The 22713-nt window shown below is 43.1% G+C and overlaps 1 protein-coding gene and 1 long non-coding RNA gene across 2 annotated transcripts in view; one reads left to right on the top strand and one right to left on the bottom strand.

Moving 5' to 3' along the window:
• Positions 1-22713, top strand: part of LOC128332816 (IgGFc-binding protein-like) — a 78604-nt gene that overhangs the window by 35342 nt on the left and 20549 nt on the right. Inside the window, exons 22-29 of the mRNA XM_053267577.1 lie at positions 4996-5046; positions 10340-10680; positions 11207-11702; positions 14647-14853; positions 15022-15248; positions 16586-17153; positions 17612-18201; positions 19814-20546. Of these exons, the coding sequence (XP_053123552.1) occupies positions 4996-5046; positions 10340-10680; positions 11207-11702; positions 14647-14853; positions 15022-15248; positions 16586-17153; positions 17612-18201; positions 19814-20546 (3213 nt within the window). The remainder of the gene's footprint in view (positions 1-4995; positions 5047-10339; positions 10681-11206; positions 11703-14646; positions 14854-15021; positions 15249-16585; positions 17154-17611; positions 18202-19813; positions 20547-22713) is intronic.
• LOC128332735 (uncharacterized) lies at positions 21120-22448 on the bottom strand. Its single transcript, XR_008310748.1, has 2 exons — positions 21936-22448; positions 21120-21425 (listed from the first exon to the last, which is right to left on the bottom strand). It is a non-coding gene; the product is annotated as an uncharacterized LOC128332735 (long non-coding RNA).

Genomic DNA, 22713 nt, shown 5'->3' with positions numbered 1-22713 from the left:
TGCCCCCACAAACAAGCAAAGTATCTTTTCCCCACTACAGATACCAAGACTTGACTATAAGTACCACAACCCTGGAACCAAGGACCCCATAGTGCAGGGTGCACTAGGTAGCAGGGCCCCCACACAGATGAAACCCTCTGCTGGGCCCTCTGATGGTGTCTTGGAACCCATTGGCATGCTGCTCTTTCCTCATAATGGTACCCAATGGAATTTTCCTGGACCTGGGAAACCTGGTAAAGCTCCCCCACGGACCCTGCTCCGTGGCAAGATTACCGGGAGATGGTGGGCAGCAGCCTCGTGCTCCAGTGGATGATCCCTTGTGACTTCCCAGATACTCTGATTGCAGCCAAGGGGTCAGGGCACCTGGGAAATCTAAAATGGTGTCACATGCTGAAGGAGTGAACTTACCATCGCTACTTACCATTGCTTGGTAAGCTTGTCAAGAAGCAAGGCTTACCAGGCACTGGGATGCAGAAGATATCCTCCTACACGGCTGGATGGGTAGGCTCTCAGATGAGCATGGGCGCTTGTGTGCATATTCAACTTGATTGACCAGTGATTCCAGGAAGTTTGTCACACCTGGCTTTTAGGAATGTGTAATTTCACATATCGGCCAAAGTCCCTGCAAGCTATCAGGGAGTACTTCACACACAATTTGGGTTTTTCATTGAGCATTAGAATGTTGGATTGATTGATTGATTGATTGATTAAGTGCTTTCAAGTCGGTGTCTACTCTTAGCGGCCACATAGATGGATTCTCTCCAGCATGATCTGTCTTCAACTCGGCCTTTAAGGTCGCTCAGTGGTCCATTCATTGCTGTCTTAATCGAGTCCATCAACCTTGCTGCTGGTCGTCCTCTTCTTCTCTTTCCTTCAATTTTCCCAGCATTATGGACTTCTCACGGGAGCTGGGTCTTCGCATAATGTGTCCAAAGTATGATAGTTTGAGCCTGGTCATTTGTGCCTCAAGTGAAAATTCTGGATTGATTGGTTCTATGATGCATTTGTTTGTTTTCCTGACTGTCCATGGTATCCTCAAAAGTCTTCTCCAGCACCAAAGTTCAAAAGCATCAATACTTTTTCTATCTTGCTTCTTCAAAGTCCAGCTTTCACATCCATAGAGCATCATGGGGAAAAACATGGCCCAAACAATTCTAATCTTTGTAGGTATAGACATGTCATGGCATCTAAATATCCTTTCCTAGAATGTAGAATGTTGCCCGATTTATATCAAGGTTAAAAAAAAAAAAATCCACTTGTTGCATCAGGTTTTGGGGGCAACTTTGAACTTCCAGTAAAGCCTGATAGCAAACCCACAGTAAAGCCTACTGTCTGGGAAAGCTCCAGGCCTGCTGCAGGGCTTCCTCCTGGGATAGGATTGATGCATAGAATATAATTTCTTTTTTTAAAAAAAAGTCCTGCAACTTGTTGCCAGATCCATTTGTGGGCCTATTGGCTTTTCAATTATAGTCAAATTATAGTTTTCAAAATATAGTCAAATACAGTTTTCAATTATAGTTAAATCCCATAACCACCAGTGGGAGTGGGGAAAAAGATGTTTTCTGCGTTCTGTGAGAGCCCTCACTGCAGCCTCAGTAAGGGCTTTTGGCACTGGGGATTGAGAGACTTGGGAATGTATGAGCAGAAGCAAGTTCCGAGTCTGCTTGAAGAGGGTTGTGCCTACCTCAGTTCCGCTCATCAACATTCAGAAAGGGGTGTTTGCTGAACTGAGCATGCTGTTCTGCTTCAAATGTTCATTCACTCCTAACCTAGATAAGCCTTAATATGGAGAAAGAAAAGTAACCTGCACGTCACATGTTCCTTGACTTGAACAGGGGGCATTTATAATGTGAGCAATCATATTATACAGCAATTATACAGTGACTGTATACATTAGACTGAACTGTTCCCACCCCACCCCAAGACTTCTATAGTTAGAAAATTATATATTTTATAGAATTAATGATTTGGTCTATCAGTATGAAATTTGGTAGGGAGAATCTCCTTGGAGTAGTGGCAGCTCCGGTGATGGGTGCAGCCAAGGCTGGTGAGAGATGGAGCCAATTGTGGGCAGCTTTGGGAACTTTTGTTGAAAAGCGGTATATAAATATTCATTGTATTCAAATTCATATATGCATGGATTTCTGAGTCCAAATTGCTTTTCAAATAATTGCAGAAGTGGCTTTCCATGTGGGTGTGGTGCATGTATTAGAGATGGAAAGAATTCTGTTGGAAGGAAAATAGTTTTTTTAATCGGTTTGCTATGCAGAGGTTTTTCTGTTTGCTAAGCAGGTTTTTCTCTGGATTGTGGCCAGTATCTGCAACAATAATATGTCCACTGGGCAAGGATTAATGAAGTGATCTCTATTAAAAACATATTTTGCTTGCTAGGATGGACGCCCAGGCTAAGCAGTGGTTACCCAATGTGGGCAGAGAGTGGTATCCAGCTGTTCAGCAAAAATGTTTATTTATTTTATTTATCATATTTTTATACCACCTTATATGTAAATCTCTAGGTGGTGTACAAATCCCAACATTAAAATCACAGGTTAAAATACATAAAACACGATAAAAAACAATATAAAACAAATTATTAAAATTATTAAAATTCTAATTAAAAGCCTGCGAGAACAGGAATGTCTTGAGGGTATTCCTAAAAACAGAAAAGGAGATGCTCTTAGTTCAGCAGGGAGCATATTCCAAAGCCCTGGGGCCGCCACAGAGAAAGCCCGATCCTGAGTCTCCACCAGATGAGCTGGTGGCAACCGCAACCGGACCTCTCCAGAAGATTATAAAAGGCGAGTGGGTTCATGACAGAAGAGGCAGTCTCTTAAATAGCCTGGTCTTAAGTCATTAAGGACTTTATAGGTAATAACCAGCACATTTCACCCGGAAATATATTGGCAATCAGTGCAGTTCTTCCAAAACTGGTGTTATATGGTCCCTTCATGTTGTCCCAGAGGCCAATCTGGCTGCCGCATTCTGTACCAATTGTAATTTCCGGACTACGTACAAAGGCAGCCCCATGTAGATTAGAGTATGTTGATTGTGTTGATTAGAAACTGGGCATTTGGTTAGAGAGCAGGTAGTCTGGCTGGCTGCTGTTGGTAAGTCTGATCTTCTGCTGGCTTCTTTCTGTTTGTCTGGAGGGGAGAAATGCAACCTCTGTTTTCTCTCTCTTGCTCTCTGATCTGATCAGTGTACAAAGCATTATGGCCCATTCCCAAAATGACTTGTAATAAAACATTGGAAGGAACAGAAAATTGTAAGAGTGGACGAATTAGATTAGAAACTGGCATAAGAAGCCAGAAAGTTCTTTCACAGTAAACCACTGGGAAAGGTTTTCAGGGAATTTCAGCTGCTGTATAACACCCACCCCAACTCAGGAAGTAGGAGCACCCAGGGAAGGTCCTTTTAGGATGATGACCTTGACAGCCACACAGGTCATATGGAACTTCTAATTTCAACTTAGACATGCTCTTTTGAAAGAAATAATACAAAATTAAAGTTAATATTTTTTTATCTTAATTAACTTGAGTTATCACTACACTTTAGCAGTCTCAGATCGGGAAAGCTGGTCATTTAGAGATCAAGGAGATTCTGCTTTCCTGCCTTCGCTGAAAAAAATATAGTATTCAGGGAGCCACCTGGATTCTCTTCTGCAGTCTGAGATACAGGACAGAAATCAGGGGTCAGAATAGTCTGCTAAGAGCAGGGATGTGCAAACAGGTTCAAATCTGAACCGGTTCGATATCGAACCACCACAGGTTTGGCTCAACCCCTGGTTTGCTGAGCCATTTTTTAAAAAATACGTTTTAAAAAAACTTACCCCCAGTTTGGCTTGATCCTGGACTGAACACAAACACCCCGTTTGGGGGTTTGTCAAGCCATTCCTTTAAAAAAAACCCCAAAAACCCACCCTTTAAAAAATCTTACCCCCTCTGGGGGGCTTCTCCCCCAAAATGGCCACTTTAGAGAAGCCTCCCAGAGGGGGTAAACTAAAACAAAAGGGATTTTTTTAAAAAAGAAAGAAAGAAAGAAAGAACCTCGACAACCCCTGCCCGAACTGAACCAAACAGGGAGGCTGGGGTGTGTGTGTGGCGGGGGTGGGAACCAAGCTGGCCCAGTCCAGTTAGGGTTTGGTTCTAACTTGAACCCAACCGGGCCAGGCGGTTTTGTATACACCCTTAGCTAAGAGCCAGCGTGCTCAAAAGGCCTTGCTGCTGATCTCTGAAACCACCTCTGTACCTCAGTGGTGCTCTTACTCTTGAACTTTGGAGCCAAAGTCCAGGGCTTCCACACCCCCTGGGGACCTCTAAATCCTCTTTAGACTGTCCTGGGTGGTGAAGTTGCTGCTGGCCTGCACTGTGCCAGGTGGCCGAGTGCTATTGTGACCTATGCCAGGTGCTTTAGAGACAGAGGGGCGAGTGGGGAAAGAAATGAGAATACGTGAAGTTGTATGTTGAAATGTTTCTGCTACTGCGTATTTGCATAAATATACCCCACGTGTTAAAAATGCTGTGTTTGTCATGGTGTGTGTATAGGGGGATGATGCTTAACTTGGAGCAGGGAGCCTCCAGCGGGGGAGGGGGTCTCCAAAGGCCTTTAGGTCCAAGCTCCAAAATTACCTAAGCGCACCTCTGCTGTCCCTGTGGGCTTCACACCAAGACAGCAGAGCAACACTCTCAGCCAAAAGAGCTGCCCCATGGCCACTTCATCTGTCCCATTCCATTCCGTCTCCCACCATGTTCTGGGATAACTTAGTAGAAAGACTGGGTGAGCCCACCCCACCCCACCCAACTGAATTTTCTGAAGGCTCAATGAAATGTGCCCCGGTGGTTACAACTTGGTGGTCCAGGTGAGGGGGCCTTTGAGCCAGAACTCCTGTATTATAATCCAAGCTCTGGAAGGGGAGGAACGGTGTGTGTTGAAGGGGCTGGGGGAAACCTCTGGATCTTGAGCTTAGCTGAACTTCTTTCTTCTACTCTTTTGCAGCCATGGCAATGAGTCCTCTGGTGTTCTCGGCCTGGCTGGCCCTCCTGTGTGGTGAGTTTGATATTGAAGGGCATCCGGGTTGGTCCTGTTTGCAAGTGCATGTTCTTGGGGAGAAAGTAAGGAGTAAGGTTGCAGTCCCTCATGAGTGGAGGCCACCCCTACAGAGAGATCATCCTTGGACATCTCTATGCGGAACAACTGGGAATTTTGATGGAACAGGGATTTGCTCTGCTTTTAGACCATGGCAAAATTCCTTTTGCAAAACTGTCCAGGGCATTAAGGAAGTGCAAATTGATTTGGGTACAAAATTATTTGTACCCGAATCTACCTGATTCGGGTGATTTGTGGAGAAAAGAAATTGACCCAAAACAAATCAGGGGTGATTCGATTTGGATACAAATTGAATCAAAAAAATAGATTAGTGCACATCCCTACAGGGCATGACTGTAGGTACCTGACTTAGATCCATGTATTGCAGGCTGCTCTAACACATGCCTAGGCCTACAAACAAACAAAGCAAGCAAGCAAGCAAGCATGAAACATCATAACTATGCCAGTCTTGCCCTCCTTTACTACCAGGAAAATATGGTATTTTGTCCTTCTTGAGACCAAACAAAAAGTACAGTATATCCCTTTCCCAAGTATCTAATCAAAATTAGTTCATGGTCACCAGGTAGGCAGTTTTCAGCCCATTCAGTACCTGCCCTACATGGCAGTGGCCATTTTGGAGGCCGCTGCACATGCTGCACATGCCCAATGGGCCTCTGCATGGCTGGGTCATGCAGCACAGGCCCTGAATGGGCCAAAGACTGCCCGGACTGGGTGATTTTTTACCATAACGGAGGACGGCATGGGGTGGGGGAGAGGGATCCTTGTCTTGACCCAGGCCATGCAGAAGCTCATTGTACATGTGTGGCAACCTCCAAAATGGCTGCCACTATGCAAGGCAGGCCCTCAAAAGGCTGAAGATTACCCAGTCTGGGTGATTTTTACCATAATGAAGGCCAGCAGGGGGAGGGGAAACTCCATAGACACCACCTCCCCATGACTTCAAAGAAGCCTCCCGGACTTCTCAGAGTTAAAAAAAGTTTTTTAAAATTTTTAATTGCCAACCTCCCTGAACCGAGGGGTTCAAGGGGTGCAGAACCAAACTGGCCTGGTCCAGTTCAGGTTTGGTTCAGACTTGAACTGAACTGGTCCAGTTGGTCTTGTCCATACCCCTAGTGGGTGTGGTGCAACATAAGAGCCCTGGAAGTGATATGGTTGGGTTCTTGTGATTCTGAGTCACATTCTTGGTCTTCATTCTAGCAAAGGTGGATGAAGGGTACAGATACTACAGAATGTACACTGTTATTCTGCAGAATAAACAGAAGGGGAGACATAAAGTAAGAGCCTGTAGCTTCCCTTACAGCTTCCAGAGCAGAGATGAATTGGAGGGAGAGGTTGCAGATTAACTAGCATAGAGTAGGTCCTTATTGGTTTCATGGTTTCCTGGACTGATTCTGAATACTTGTCAAATTGCTCCATGGTCATTAGTGGAGGTAGCATTATGAACTATAGGTCAATTGTTATATTTTATGTGCTCTTTTTCCTTCTCTAGATTTTATATCCCACAAACTTTTAGTACACAGCTTTCAATGTTCTGGATGAGAATGCAAGCTTGGGTTGCCAACTTTTTTTTACCAGGGCTCCTGAGGCTTAAACCAAGTGAATGACCTGAGTAAACCTACTAGGGATATGTGAATCAATTCGAATTCAAATCAATTTGACTTGAATCTGGGTGATTCGAGCAATTTGAATTTGACTCTAATCACCCCTTAAAAGGGCAATTCGATTCAAATTCACATAATTTTTTTGAAATTCGATTCAGATTAGATTTGGGAGGCACTTGGCACCTTTTAAAAACCATTCAAGCCCCCTGACTGGTTTTTTAAAACATCAAAACAGGGCCAAATCAATTCAAATTTGATTCAAATCTTAATCAAATTTTTGGGCCAGATTCACATTTGATTCAAATTCAAAATGAATTTTCAGAATGCAATTCAAATTTAAAATGAATTGTAAAATTAATTTTGTGCACATCTAAACTAAAACTGTTTCTTGGTGAAAACTTGGTGAAATTTACCCCATCCATATTCATCTAGAGAATATGGAGATGGGGTAAATTTCACCAAGTTTTCACTAAGAAACAGTTTTTCCTAATTCATATGTGCCAAAATTTGTGATGCTCCCATGAATAAAAGCAACTTATGCTTGGGTTGACACCTAGCAAGTTTAAGAACTGACCTGCTGGATGAGACCAAAGGACCATGTAGTCCAACAATTTTTTCCCCTTAGTGGCAGTGCATCAAGAGGGTAGACATCCCCCATTCAGGTCCCCATCCTCTAGTGTTCAGAGGTACATTATTTCTGGATGTTCCATTGAACTATCATGCCACTGAAAGAACCATCCTCCATGGATCTGTCTCATCCTCTTAAAAGGTTGTCTTTGCTAGTGACCATGAGCATATCCTGTAGATGCACATTCTTTAAATTTAAAGAAACTTAAATTATATACAGTACTGCATGAAGAAATGCTCTCTTTTCTGCATCCGGAGTCTACAAGATATCAGTATCATTTGATGCTTCCAAGTTCTCAGCTGATGAAAAGAACATTTTCTCTCTCCACACTGTTGAAGCTTCAAGCACCTTTGCCTTTCTACAGAGATGAGCCCATTCAAATGTGGAAAATTGCACTGCTGTAGCCATGTACAGTGGCATGAAGGGAGGGAATTCTTGCTCCCACCTCATCACTCACCGCCTCTCCTCACTGCTGATGATTACAGAGGTGCTTGATCATGTTTAGAGCTCTTCCCTCTTCAGACAAATTCCACTGTAAGCATGAGTGGCAGGGAGAAGCAGTGAGTGATGGGGCAGGGGCAGAACTTCCTCAACCTTTATGTCCCTGTACACAGCTACAGTGCACAATTTTTCATGACTGAATGGGGCTAAGGTGCACCAGGATTTTGATCACTTGACTTTTCATTTTCTGTCATGTCCCAGGTTTAAGAAATTTATCAATAGTCCGAGAGCAGTCTAAATGGCTACTACATTTCAATAGAACTCCCTCTAGTAAATTTAGTCAGGTTTCAAGAGAATATTCCAAGTATCATTACATCACATATGCATATAAAAGCATTATGATATGTGCTCTTCCCTAAATATCTTTTTATTTTTTATTTTTTTATTTTAGGCACTTATGTTGAAAGTTCCCCTGGGAAGGAATTTGTAACAGCCTTCCTATGTAACAGCTGGAAAACTCAACGTAATCCTAAATTTGATCTGCTTATCACGGGGTATCATCCTGCAACAACCGTTACAGTGAAAGTGAACAAGCCATTGTACCAGAAAATAATTTCTGTCAATGAGGGACAGACAGTGTCCGTCAAGCTTTCAACCACCATAGAAATGGTGGGGACCAATATCTTTGAGGGAACTGTGCAGATCCAAGCTGACAAAAACATCTCTGTCTTTGCCCGCAACTACAAATGGCAGACGACTGGTGTCACTGTGGTGTACCCGGTCCAACAGTTGGGCACATCATATTATGTGGTAACTCCAGTTGGAGACTGGTCAGATACATTCAAGGAATTTGCAGTTATAGCATATGAAAGTCCCACTAAAGTCGATATTCTCCTGAAAGGGGCTGTGAGATTCAAAGGGCAAGATTACCATGCAGGGAGCAGGCTTGTTGTTAACCTCAAGGCCTTCCAAACAATCCAGCTGCAAAGTTCAGCTGATTTATCCGGCACCAAGGTTGAATCAGACAACCCTGTGGCTGTCTTGAGTGGGCACAGCTGTGCTTTTAAGGTCACAAGCTGCGATCATGTTGTTGAACAGCTCCTGCCAGTTTCCAGCTGGGGAACCACCTTCATTGTACCTTCACTATCCTTTCAATCTTCCAACGTAGACATTGTTTATGTCATTGCCTCTCAAGACACTTCAATCAAATACCAACCTGGAAACACACAACTTTCCCGTAACGTGGTGGCTGGGCAAGTTATCCAGTTAGACATGCAGAGTGGTCAGCCACTTTACATCTCTGCTGATGCTGGAATCCAAGTTCTTTTCTTCTTTGCTGGTGCCACAAAAGGAAGTGAATCCTATGACCCCTTCCTCATCAATATCCCAGCCATTACAAGTTATTGTGTGTCATACCACATTGATGGAACAATTTCATTTGATAATTATGCTATCATCATAGCCAAAACCTCAGAATCCAGTGGGATAACTTTAGAGAAGAAAGCCATTGGAAACATCCAGTGGAGGCCAGTCCCTGGCACAGAATATTCTTGGGCTGAACACAGCCTGGGCAACACAGCTAGTGCCCTCTCCTTCGAACACCCCAGCACTCAATTTGGGCTCTCCATCCTTGGAGTCTCACAGTATGATGGCTATGGTTCAGTAGCCCTTTGCTCCAAGCGTAAGTATACTTATTTGCATATCTCATCTCGGTTTTAACCTGCAGAGAGGGAACTCTCCTAAACATCCAAATTCGCATGTGAAAGTGGGGGGAGGGGAGCAGAACCACGGGGCCATTGGACCCGTGATTCCAAGTTACGTCTGAAGGCAGCCATTGGCACAACCATATGTGTGTGACATTGACAGAATCTCTTGGCTGATCAGTACTGCAGTAGTGCTGTGTGTCCTTCTCTGCTGCACAGATCCCCACTCCAGCACACAGCCCTGTCTTTGCAAACGGCTTTGTGTGCTGATAGGTTTTTAAAAAAAAACAAAAAAAAAACCCCTCCTGAGCTGTACTTTGAATGTTCATCCTCTCACACCTCAGCAGCTGAACCAATTGCTAGTAAGGTTTTGGTTCCATCAGCTGGAGCCAGAACGCTCCTAGCCAAGGACAACACAGGTTTTCATACACAGCAGGTCACATTTACCTCAGCTTTGTCCTTTTGTCAGTTCTGTCTGGTTTTAGATTGATTTGTTCGGCTTGATTCTGCCTTGCAAAAAGTTTCACAGCATTGCTACTGACCTGCCTTCCCATACCTGTTGTGGTCATTTTTCATGTTCAAGAACCAATTTTTAGAAAGTGTCCCTGCCTGGCCACCTGTAACAATTCCTACCCATCACAGGCAACCAGGCAGGTGGCCATTCACACACCTGCTTTAATGGGATATGCATCTCTCTGTGCAGTAACTACCCTAAACTATTACCAAATGGAAGCATGAACTTCCCAACCAGATAGTCAAGCAGTTGTACTTTGAAAGGACTAATTTCTGCCCACACATACCCTCCACGGGTTTCTGACTGCTCTTCTACTTTTAATGACATGGCAATTGTCCCATTCTAGGTGAAGCAGGGCCCCCATGCAGATGGACCCAGTGCAGGAAGAAGGAGAAGTGTGAGATCAGAAACAGTCAGCCAGTGTGCGTTCCGGAGTCTGAATCCACCTGCTGGGCTCAGGGAGACCCACATTATCACACCTTCGACGGGAGGAACTTTGACTTCATGGGCACCTGCACCTACACTATTGCCAAGACTTGCACTCAGGATCAGACTCTTCCTTCCTTCAGCATTGAGGCCAAGAATGAGAACAGGGGCAATACCCAAGTTTCTTACATTCATTTTGTGACAATCAGAGTCTATGACATCACTATTACTGTGGTCAGAAATGAGATTGGACTTGTGAGGGTAAGACCAATGTGCTTCTCTCTCCCTCAGTTCCCCAAGCTTCCCATTTCCCTCTTTCCTGAGAGTAGTGTCCTCTGAATCTACTCCATGCCCTCTTTCACTGAATGTATGCCAAGATGCATTGCATTTCAAAATTCCTTCCATCTCCATCTTCATACAGAGAACCACCACTCCTGGACTACTTTGGTACGAGCACATGATGCCGTATTTGATTTTGTTTAATTTTATTTTAAAATTTTGTCGATTGCCTTCTACAACATGCCCCCAAAGTGGCACATACAGGAAACAACACCATATTATGAAAGCAGGAACCACAGGGAAAAGCAGAAAAAGCAGCCATATTTAAACTTGTACACTTCTTTGGGCACAGATGTAGAAAATAAGCCTATATAGATGAGAGATAATGTTTATAATTTTTTAGTGATAGGCCATTACAAACATCCCTCCTCTCTACATATATCTCCTTCAGCAGAGCATAGAATACCATTCTCCTTATTCTTTGGGCTGTGTTTAACTTCTCTTGCAGGTGAATAATAACCAGAAGTCCCAGCTGCCCATCTCTCTGCATGAGGGGAAATTGAAGGTCTACCAGAGTGGGAGCTCTGTCATTATTGAGACTGACTTCTCACTGAGAGTCTCCTTTGACTGGTACAGCTACCTGGTGGTGAAGATCTCCAGCAGCTTTTCAGAGAGCATCTGCGGCCTTTGTGGCAACTACAATGGAGACCCAAATGACGATTTCACCATTCTTGATGGGAGTTTGGCCCCCGGTCCTGTGGAGTTTGGGAGAAGCTGGAAGGTGGAGGATGGTGACATGTCCTGCTGGGATGACTGCAAAGGGGAATGCAAAAGCTGCCCATCTGAGAAAGCCAAGAAGTATGAAGCTGAGCCATTCTGTGGCTGGATCAGCAAAGGAGGAAATGGCCCATTCAGCCAGTGCCATGCCGTGATTGACCCCAAGATCTTTCTGGACAACTGTGTTTATGACCTTTGCTTTAATGATGGCCTCAAGAGCTTACTGTGTAATGCATTGAAGAATTATGCAGATACCTGCCAGGGAGCAGGAGCTGCTGTCTCAGACTGGAGGACACCCACTGGTTGTTGTGAGTATCCCTGTATGCTGAAACAAATGAGGGTGGGTTTAAACATAAGACAAATATATTTTACTCTACTCATAGATATTAGTTCACATGTGGTGGAACATAGGAAAATTGGAAGCCTCATATACTGAGTCAGACCATTGGTCTATCTAGCTCAGTGTTGTCTTCACCGACTGGCAGCAGCTTCTCCAAGGTTGCAGGCAGGAGTCTCTCTCAGCCCTACCTTGGAGAAGCCAGGGAGGGAACTTGAAACCTTCTGCTCTTCCCAGAGCGGCTCCATCCCTTAAGGGGAATCTCTCCCAGTGCTCACACTTCTAGTCTCCTTTTCATATGCAACCACGATGGACCCTGCTAAGCTAAGGGGACAAGTCATGCTTGCTACTACAAGACCAGCTCTCCTGCTTCTTTGCATCAATATTCCCATTTTATATTCTTACATTCTTATGAGTTCAGTTGCTGTTTGTGCCTTCAAGAACTCAAGTGTTAAAAATACAGCATTTGTCGTGTGTGTTGTGTGTGTGTGTAGGGGGATGATGCTTAACTTGCAGCAGGGGGGGGTGCCTCCAAAGGCCTTTAGGTCCAGGCGATATTGGATATTTAGGTCCAGGTGATATAGGTATATGCATAGTCAGGGTACTTCATCTTTTGCAATTCTGTCGATCTGGAATTTAAAATGAAATCACAGCAGTATTACTGAGAAAATAGCAAGACCACATGACTGCAGATAAATGATTAAGGCTGCAATCCTGATAGACCCTTGGAAGTTAATAATAATAATAATAATAATAATAATAATAATAATAATAAAAAATGAAGATGTAAAAATATTATGGGACTTCCGACTACAAACAGACAAACATCTGCCACACAATACACCAGATATCACTGTAGTCGAGAAGAAAGAAAAACAAGTCAAAATAATCGACATAGCAATACCAGGGGATAGCAGAATAGAAGAAAAATAAATAGAAAAAATCACCAAATACAAAGATCTACAAATTGAAATTGAAAGGCTGTGGCAGAAGAAGACCAAAATAATCCCAGTGGTCATTGGCGCCCTGGGTGCAGTTCCAAAAGACCTTGAAGAGCACCTCAACACCATAGGGGCCACAGAAATCACCATCAGCCAATTACAAAAAGCAGCTTTACTGGGAACAGCCTATATTCTGCGACGATATCTATAACCATTGACAATAAAATTCTGGCATCCCAGGTCCTTGGGAAGGACTCGATGTCTGGATAAAACAAACCAGTCAATAACACCTGTCTGACTGTGTAAACAAGAAATAATAATAATAATAAACAACTTTTGTAAAAAGATCGCACAGACTGACTACAAACAAAGGCATGACAAAGTAGCAGGGATGATACACTGGAACATCTGCAAAAAATACAAGCTACCTGTAGCCAAAAATTAGTGGGACCATAAAATTGAAAAAGTTGAAGAAAATGAAGATGTAAAAATATTATGGGACTTCCAACTACAAACAGACAAACATCTGCCACACAATACACCAGATATAATTGTAGTCGAAAATAAAGAAAAACAAGTTAAAATAATCGACACAGCAAAAGACATGCATAAAATTACACTGTTAAAGTGATTCCAGAACTTCTTTACATGATTACTAGGCTCTTCATTACTAATTTCCATAAAACCTTTAGTTTGCAAAATTTTGTAATGTTATCCTCTTTCTTCTAACAACAACCTTGTGAGGCTGACTATTAACTGAGTTTGAGCTGAGAAGCCCCCGATGAGATCCTACCTCAGCCATAAATGCAATTAGTGGTCTTAAGCAAATCACTTTCAGCCTCAGTCCTGAGTTTCAGCAATATGGGGGAAAGACTACTAACTTGTAGGGATGTGCAAAACATTGCAATGTTGGAACATTTTGACTTGAAACAGGCAGTTTCAAGTGTTTCAAGCTTGAAGCAAAATGCCCTCTAAATAAAGGACCTGTTTCAAGCTCTGAACAAAACAACCCCATCTCTATTCGAGACGTGGACATTTTGAGCACCATTTTGGAGGCCTGTTTTCCCATTGCTGTTTGGTTTCCTGGCACTGGCTTCCGATTGGCTTATGATCTCCTTGCATCTTGGTTGGCTTGTTATAATACAAATCAAGTGTTGTCATGGACAACTATGCTGTCATTGGTTGGGGGGAGGGAGGAGAGAGGCAGGGGAGTTTCAAAATATATTCAAGGAAGGAGTTTCAAAATATATTCAAAGGGACTGGAAGGCAGAGAGAGCCTTTATAATGTCCCTCTCTTGAAGAGGATACCTCAGGATACCAAAAAAAAAAAAAAGGGGGGGGGGGAGTGGGCAATTTTAAACAAATGTTTAACCTTTCCCCCAAACCCCCAGAGGATCCTATAGGGGTTTGGGGGAAAGATTAAAATTTTGTTTAAAATCCTGCCTATTACCTTTGTGGGTTGAGTGGTAGGTAGCACCCATCATGCCCTACCACACAACCCACTTTGGGGTCCCTCGGAACTACCCATGGGTAACAATGGGGTGTATGAGTGTATCCATTGTTCCCTATGGCTGAAACACTCAAAATGTTTTGAGTTTTATTTCATCGAAACAACCGCTTCAACCGTTGTTTCTACAAAATGTTTTGCATATCCGCCTTTTGCGTATCCGCATGCAAATCCGCATTTTGTTTCAAGCTCAAAACATGTAAACTCTAGGCAGTTGTTTACTGCCTAGAGACTTTGGTAGTAGGTGGTATATAAATATTTATGTTAAATGAAAATTAAAAATAAAACTCAGAGATCCTTGGTCCAACACAGGCAAAATATAGCTTCACATAGACTCCCCATGTCATTTAAGTCTGGTACCGCTGACTCTCTGGTCTCTTTGACAGCTCTACCCTGCCCTGAGAACAGCCAGTATAAGGCCTGTGGATCTCCATGTCCTGCCACCTGCAATGACCAAGCTGCTCCCAGAAACTGTTCCTCATGGCCTTGTGTGGAGACCTGCCAGTGCAATGAGGGCTTTGTGCTGAATGCTGGGAGGTGCATTCCCGAGACGTCCTGTGGGTGTGTCTTTGAGGGGAAACTCTTCTCCCCTGGTGAGCAGTTCTGGGGAGATGACACATGCACCAAAAAATGTATCTGCAACCAAAAAACAAGACAAGTGGCCTGCCAAACAGCAAGCTGCAAGGACTGGGAAGAATGCAAGGTGCAGGATGGTATCCAGAACTGCTACCCTACTGGTTATGGCCATTGCTCCGCATCAGGAGACCCCCACTACATTAGCTTGGATGGGCAGAAGTTTGATTTCATGGGCACCTGTGTGTATCAGTTCAGTGGGCTGTGTGAGAAGAGAGACATCCTGGAGAATTTCCTGGTGCTTGTCCAAAATGACCATCGAGGCAGCCAGTCTGTGTCCTTCACCCGGGTTGTGGAGATCAACGTTTATGGTACAGCAATTGTGATTAGCAGAGAACACCCTGGAAAAGTCATGGTGAGTTTATGAGATGTTGTTTGTTCTTCTATCTGTGATGACTTCATTCAGTTATGCTAACTTTCATTCATTTTCCATCCAGGCAGTCTTTAATCAGTATCTATTGAAATGCCCATCAAATGATTGGAATGTCTGACACCTGTCCTGCAACATGGCCAAGCTTAGCATTTAAAACATGGAAATTTGAAACATGTGAATAGAGGAGATGGCAGAAGTAGCAGAGCGGTTTGCTGGCTGTGATGTCCCCCTAAAAGTTAATTGTGTCTTGAGTTTTCTTTACTGTTGTTCCTTGGGCAGGGAGGTGTGAGACAATGTGATGGTTCGCTTCCAAACAAAAGGTCATAAATTGCCTACACACAAATGTATAACTCTGAGGCACAAACTTATCACTCTCTGCACTGTATTACATTGTAGGTTGTATTGACATTTGGTTAGTTGGTTAATGTCCAAAATTAACTTCTAATTCAGTTTAATCTCAGCCCGTTGCCCTCAGCTTCATCTCAGTACTTCTCTTCTCCCCATGCTGATGAATTGGCTTAGAGGGGAGAGGTTCACAAACTGACTTGATCAAACCCTTACAAACATCTTGACTATTAACACAGAACATTTTTCAGTACTGCGGTGAAAGTTATTCTAACAATTAAGATGTTTGTGCATTGGAGTCCCCCTCCCCGGTCATTTCCACTAAAAATGTTTTTTGCTTTGTCCCATGTCCCTTTTTCAAATAAATCATGTTGATCACAACAGTTATGATACAAGTTATTTGTTTCAGATTAGTGACATTTTAAAGGACTATTGTATTCCTTTCTTACTCTGGAATAGATAGTTTTTACTCTGATGTATCTGGAGAATGATAAATACAACTAAGACAGTTATTAGGATTATGAAAGATAATTTGAGATTTTTTGTTAATAAACTATTTGCCAGGAAAAAATTAACAAAATATTCTCTGAACATTTAAAAAAGCATTTAAATCATAATAGAAACTATGAGTTCAATTTTTTCAAAATGATGATGCCATACAAAATTGGATGCCATACAAGAAACAGCAAAATTTCCATTTATAAGAGGGAGCAAGAGGCAGTGGTCCAGATGGACTTCTTCCTGACTGTCACCTTTGATTGCCAAAGTCGAATCCCCATGAATGTACCCAATGCGTACACTGGGGCTCTTTGCAGTCTTTGAGGCAACTTCTGTTTAAAGCATAATAGAAACTATGAGCTGGAAATTTTCAATATGATGATGTGTTTTCCTCTTGACCTCAAGGCTGTGAATATATCAGGCATTACCAAATAGTTATTGAAATTCCCATTTCTCCCTTATCAAATGGATTCTAGGTTAATGGCCTCCTGATCAACCTGCCATATAAGACCAGAAACAACGAAATTTCCATTTATAAGAGGGGGCAAGAGGCAGTGGTCCAGACAAACTTCTTCCTGATTGTCACCTTTGACTGGCAAAGTCGAATGACCATGAAGGTACCCAATGCTTATGCTGGGGCCCTTTGTGGTCTTGGTGGGAACTTCAATGGCAAGAAAGAAGATGACATGACCATGAGAGATGGCCGTTTGGCTCCAAATCCAACAGCCTTTGGCCAGAGCTGGAAACTGCGGGATGTTCTAGGCTGCACAGAAGTTGACAAGGGAGGGTGCCCTGGCCTATCGGACCTTGAGAAAAGCCAACGGGATCTCGGCAAGGAGTGCGGGCTTATCCTCAACAAGAATGGCCCTTTCAGAGAGTGTCACAGCAAAGTTGATCCAGAGGGATACTTCCAAGACTGTGTGTACGATTACTGCTTCTTCAAAGGCCAGCAGACTGTGATCTGCCAGGTTATTGCCAGCTATGCAGCAGCCTGCCAGGCAGCTGAGGCAACCCTCCAAGCCTGGAGATCTGACACTTTTTGCAGTAAGTACAAATATCCTGAGCCATTTTTCAGGGACAGAGAGAACATAAGGAAGGTATTATTATGAATTGATTCATTTTTAGTAGAAGAGGCATCTGTGCATGCCATCCATAGAAGTCCTTTATTCCAACCTGATCACCTGTTTTGAAGACACCTGGGTGGACAGCACATTGCCCCCAAGCCAGACAGACAGCTGTAGGGTGAACAGGTGTCATGGAGGAAAGAGTTTTGCACTGTAAATAGAGTGGGAGTATAGATTAGAAAAAAGGCAGGCTATCAGCAAAGCCCATAGGCACATATTTAATAGGATGTGGCGCCAGATGGGAGGAGAATACGGATTGGCTCTTATCATGGAAGCAGCCTTTGAATTGCCTGTGCCATTCTTATAAACTTTTTAAGCATGCCATCCTGCTTTTTCTTCCCACTTATGTTTTCTCCCTTCATTGTTTCAAATTGACAGGTCTTCCCTGTGGTCAAAACAGCCACTATGAGCTCTGTGCTACAGACTGTGTCCGGAGCTGTGCCAGCATCTATATTCCGGTCCCTTGCACAGCAAAGTGCCAGGAAACCTGTGTGTGTGATGAGAACTTTGTGCAGAGTGGGGATCAGTGTGTCCCCATGTCCCAATGTGGCTGCTACCATCAGGACCGCTACTACTTGGCTGGAGAGGCTTTCCACCCAACATGTCAGGAGCGCTGTGTATGTCAGGGTGGTGGGGCTGTGCAGTGTGAAGCATTCACCTGTGGCCCCAATGAGGAGTGCAAGTTGTCCGATGGCATTCAGAAATGCTACCCCATCGGCAGCGCCACATGCTCTGTTTCTGGCGGCACTCACTATCTCTCATTCGATGGACTTCCCTTTGATTTCCATGGCACCTGCACATACACCCTGGCTAAGAGCAGCACAGGCAACAAGAACCTGATACCCTTTACTGTTAATGTGGAGAATGGAGCCTGGCGAGACAGGAAGGTCTCCGTTCCCAAGATGGTCTCTGTCCACGTCTATGGCATGACACTCACATTTCTGCAGGACAAGGAGGGGCAAGTGAAGGTGAGTCCATGCCACAAATTGGCAGCAATCTTTCGGCATTTCTTTATTCATAGAATCATTACCCTGGTTCTCACTTTCTCCTGGAGGCAGTAATGTAAGAGCATAGGGGAAAGACTGTCCTCACAAGCTCTCCATTCCATCAAAGTATAGCCTCCAATGTGGATAAGGCATACTTCATGAGTGCTTGATTATGTTTGCATTATTCTTCCCCTTCTTTTCAAGAGGGGAACAATCATAATGTAAGCTGGCCTGTCTGCAATTGAACATGGCATTGCTGCCCTCGGCTGAATATGTGAATGGGGGTGGCATGCTTAAGAATTGCAAAAGATTGACATTGCTCTCACACTTTCAGTGCAGAGTAAGTATCTATCTATCTATCTATCTATCTATCTATCTATCTATCTATCTATCTATCTCCATCAACTTCATCCAAGGAAATCACTGTGCACCAATACTAGAGATATAAAGTACCAGAAAACAAACCAGAAAATTTGGAGAGGGAACAACCAATTTTTTTCCTCATTTCATCACTAAGACAATATTACAACATTTGACATTTTGGTAATAAATATCTGAAAAATTATATGAAAAAGAAATATATGAAAAATAATATTGTTAGAATGATTAGTGAAATTACCTTAATGACATTCTACCCATGTTTATTTCTAAGATTACTTTCAGGACACAAATATTTCTTCCATATCTGCATAATATTGAGACCTTCATTCTATTAATAAGCAGAAATAATTTTACTTCCGTTTGCTCAGCACAATTCAATTGTGCATTCTAATTTCCAACTTACATTTTAACTTTTCATATTCACAAGTTTGCATATAGATATGCTTACCTTTCTCTAGATTACAACAGCTTGCAGCTGTATCATTAACACTGAGTAAAATATTGTCCAGATATACCCAATTTAGACAACAGATCTGCCCCGCCCCCCCATTTTACTTAATAACACAGGCTTGCAACAATCTATTTCAACTACGCAGGCGCATTGAAGTGCCTCGTACTTATCAAGAGCTGCTGGGCCAGATAGGCCCAGCAGTCACTCCATCCACCGCCACCGTGGGAGGGAGAGGCCTGCTTGGCTCATAAACCACCCTGAGCCATTTTTTGAAGGGTGGTATAGAAATTGATTAAATAAATAAATAAATAAATAAATAAATAAATAAATAAATAAGGGAGGGAGGGAGGGAGGCCTGCTTGGGGCATATGGCAGCTGAAATTATGGGGAGGTGGAGGTTTGGCACAGAGGGGCTGGGCCAGGTGGCTTCAGCAGGGCCCCCCTTGGTCATTTGGAGGCCCCCTGTACCTTGGGGGCCTCAGACCATGGCCCCAAGGTCGGGGGTAAGAGCACCTCTGTCTCCTCTACCCCCCACCTTCCTTATCAATATGGTGGTGGTGACAGTTCTTCCTTCTCAGAGAATGATAGGAGGAGCTTCTGTCACGGCTCACATTCTTCCACATAAAAGCTACACACACACATCCAGAGGAAGAGGAGAGCCCTTGGCATTCAGGGGCCCCCACGAACCCGGAGCTGGACCTAGTTAGTTCACACCTCCCCACCCCGGCTAGGTGGGGGCAAAGTATCTTTCATTAATGCTAGAATAACTGGAGCAAAGTATCTGTGAGGAATAGTGTTATAATTGGACCAGTATGGGGACAAAGGGATAAAAAAATTACTCCTTCATGTGATTCAAGACCAGCTCTTCTTTGCCAAATAATCCTCCTCAACAGGGAAATGTTCTGCTTCCTACAGGTGGACAATACATTCCATCTCCTCCCCGTCACCCTTGCTGGAGGGCAGCTCAAAGCCTATCAGCAGGGCATGAAATTCCTGATCCAAACTGACTTTGGTCTCATTGTGAGCTATGACCAGGTTTACCAAGTGAAAGTCACTGTCCCAGGCAATTATCAGGGCCAGATGGGTGGCGTGTGTGGGAACTACAATGACCAGAATGATGATGAATTCCTGCTTCCAGATGGCAAGCCAGTCACAGATGTGACTGCCTTTGGCACTGCTTGGAAAGTTGCAGTCCCTGGAGCAGATGGATCCTGCTCAGATGGATGCCCTGGGAACAAATGCCCAATCTGTGAGGAGAGAAAGAAAGCCATTTTCAAACAGGACAACTACTGTGGGGTCCTCCTTTTGGAAGATGGACCCTTCGGAGACTGTCAAGTCACAGTGGACCCTGAAGTGTATTTCAACAACTGCATCTATGATGTGTGCTTGGCCAATGGGGACAGCGATGTCTTGTGCCAGAGTATTGAGAGCTACGTGTCTGCCTGTCAAGATGCCGAGGTCTATCTTGATCCATGGAGAACTCAGTCCTTCTGCCGTAAGTACTGGTGGACTCAGCACTGCCATGTCTATAGTTTGAAAAGTGAAATGGGATCAGCAACTTGGAGTGACTTTCTATTATTTCAAGGCACAATTAACAGTCCATGTTTCCATCTTTGATGGCTCGGGCCCTCTACACCTCAGTGATGTACTACTTATTCATGTTCTGTAACAGTCTCTTTGATCCCCTGAAAAACCCCCACAAGGTTGTTAAATTCAAAAAGCAAAGGCACCTAAAATGAACCTGAAGTGGTAGTCAGTGAGCTGGGAATAGGCAAAAAGGCCAGCAGGTATAGAGGGACAGGTATTCTGAGAGCTCAATTTGTGCCTGGATGACAAGATGTCAGACCAAGAAGCCAGACCAAATTTGGATTGTCTATAGCTAGTCAGCCAAATCTGCACATTATACAAATAATTTTACCAACAATATTCTAATAGTATTCTAATAGTTTTCTAATAGTATGCTAATACTATTATAATAATAGAATATGCTAATAGTGCATATTCATTTATTGTAATAATCAAATAAAGAAAAACTTGTTTCTAATTACTAATAATTGTCCAACTGGTATAATTGGTAGGTATTTATTTATTTTATTTATTTCTTTAACATTTTTATAAACTGCCCCAAACTCACTAGGTAGTCTAGGTAGTTTACAGTAATATCATATTCATATTTGTCGTATAATATCTTAAAGGGCAATAGCTGAGGTGATTTTTTAACCCAAAATTTCTGCTGTTTTGATATAATTTTAATAAGATATTTTGATGGGTCTTTGCTTGATGGGTCTTTGCTTGATGGGTCTTTGCTTGATTGATTGATGGGTCTTTGATGGGTCTTTGCTTGGGTCTTTGATGGGTCTTTGCTTGAATATTCCTATAGAAAGGGAAGCTGAAATTGTTAACAAGAAATCAATTAAAAAAAATTTAAAAAATTGCTGCTCCCTAGACTTTGTCACCTGTCTAGTGTTATTGAATAGCCAGTGCCTAATTCTTTCCTCAGATTTCTAATATTTCTTTGTAATATGTTATTATTAATAGTTCTGTTATTATTAATAATATATTATTAAGAATTTCTAAGAATATCTATCAACAAAAGCTCTCAAAGTGTTTGACATAGAAAAATAAACAATAAATAAGATGGTTCCCTGTTCCAAACGGACTCACAACCAAAAAAGATACATAAAGTATGCACCACTAACAACCACTGCAAAGACGCAGTGCTGAGATTTGATAGGCTCAGTTGCTCTCCCTTGGCTAAATATAAGAGAATCACCACTTTAAAAGGTGCCTCTTTGCCCAGTCAGGAGGGACAAAATTAGCAGGGATTTTGTGCCCTCTCGCTTTCTTTTCTCTGCTTATATCTATATTTGTTATTTTTCCCTACTTCATCACAACTGCCAGTCGTGTTGCTTTGCTAATATATCCTTTCCCCCTTTGAGTCATAGAAATAGGTTGGTGGGTCAGCCTGTAACCCTTTTTTCTCTCACAAAAGAGCTGCCATTTTTCAGACCAACTGCCACCAACTGCCAAGTTTCCCCTCCCCCTCTTCTGCCACTGTGAGGGATTTGGAGCATTCTCCTTTGGGAGGGCTTTGCTAAAGCACAGCTTCAGCCGGTGGATGGATTTTGGTCTTATTGTTCATTATTATAATATATATCATTACATAGTACCACCCACGGGCACAACACTTTGCACAAAAAGAGAAGGCAGGTCCCTGTCCTGAAGGGATTCAGTAATTACTTTTCAGGAGACTCTCCCAAAACATTAAAGTATTAAGCCCTAAGATTCCCTTAAAAAAACACAAAAAACCCTACCACACTGCCAAAAAAAAAGACTTTTCAAGATCTAGATCTTTTTAGCCTGTGCTCTTAAATCAGGTCATCTGACAGGATGTGTCTGTCTTACCAGAGCAAGATGGTCCTTCAGGCAGTTGTGTGGTGGCCATTGAGGGAAGGGGGGAACATGGGAAGCTGAAACATGGGAAGCTGGATGGTGGCAACTCCCAGACTGCATTTGTCTCGTCTCCCCACCCCACCCGCCGCCACTTTCTGCCAGAACAAAATGGCCCTTGTGGTGGTAGTTGAGGGAGAGGCCACTTCAGCTTCTGGGAAGCTGGATGGTGTCAGCTTTCCAAAAGGCTGTATCTGTGTCTTTGCTCCCGT

Source organism: Hemicordylus capensis, chromosome 7 (genome assembly GCF_027244095.1).
Source record: "Hemicordylus capensis ecotype Gifberg chromosome 7, rHemCap1.1.pri, whole genome shotgun sequence".
NCBI classification, from domain to species: domain Eukaryota; kingdom Metazoa; phylum Chordata; class Lepidosauria; order Squamata; family Cordylidae; genus Hemicordylus; species Hemicordylus capensis.
This window is presented reverse-complemented; position numbering and strand designations above follow the sequence as displayed.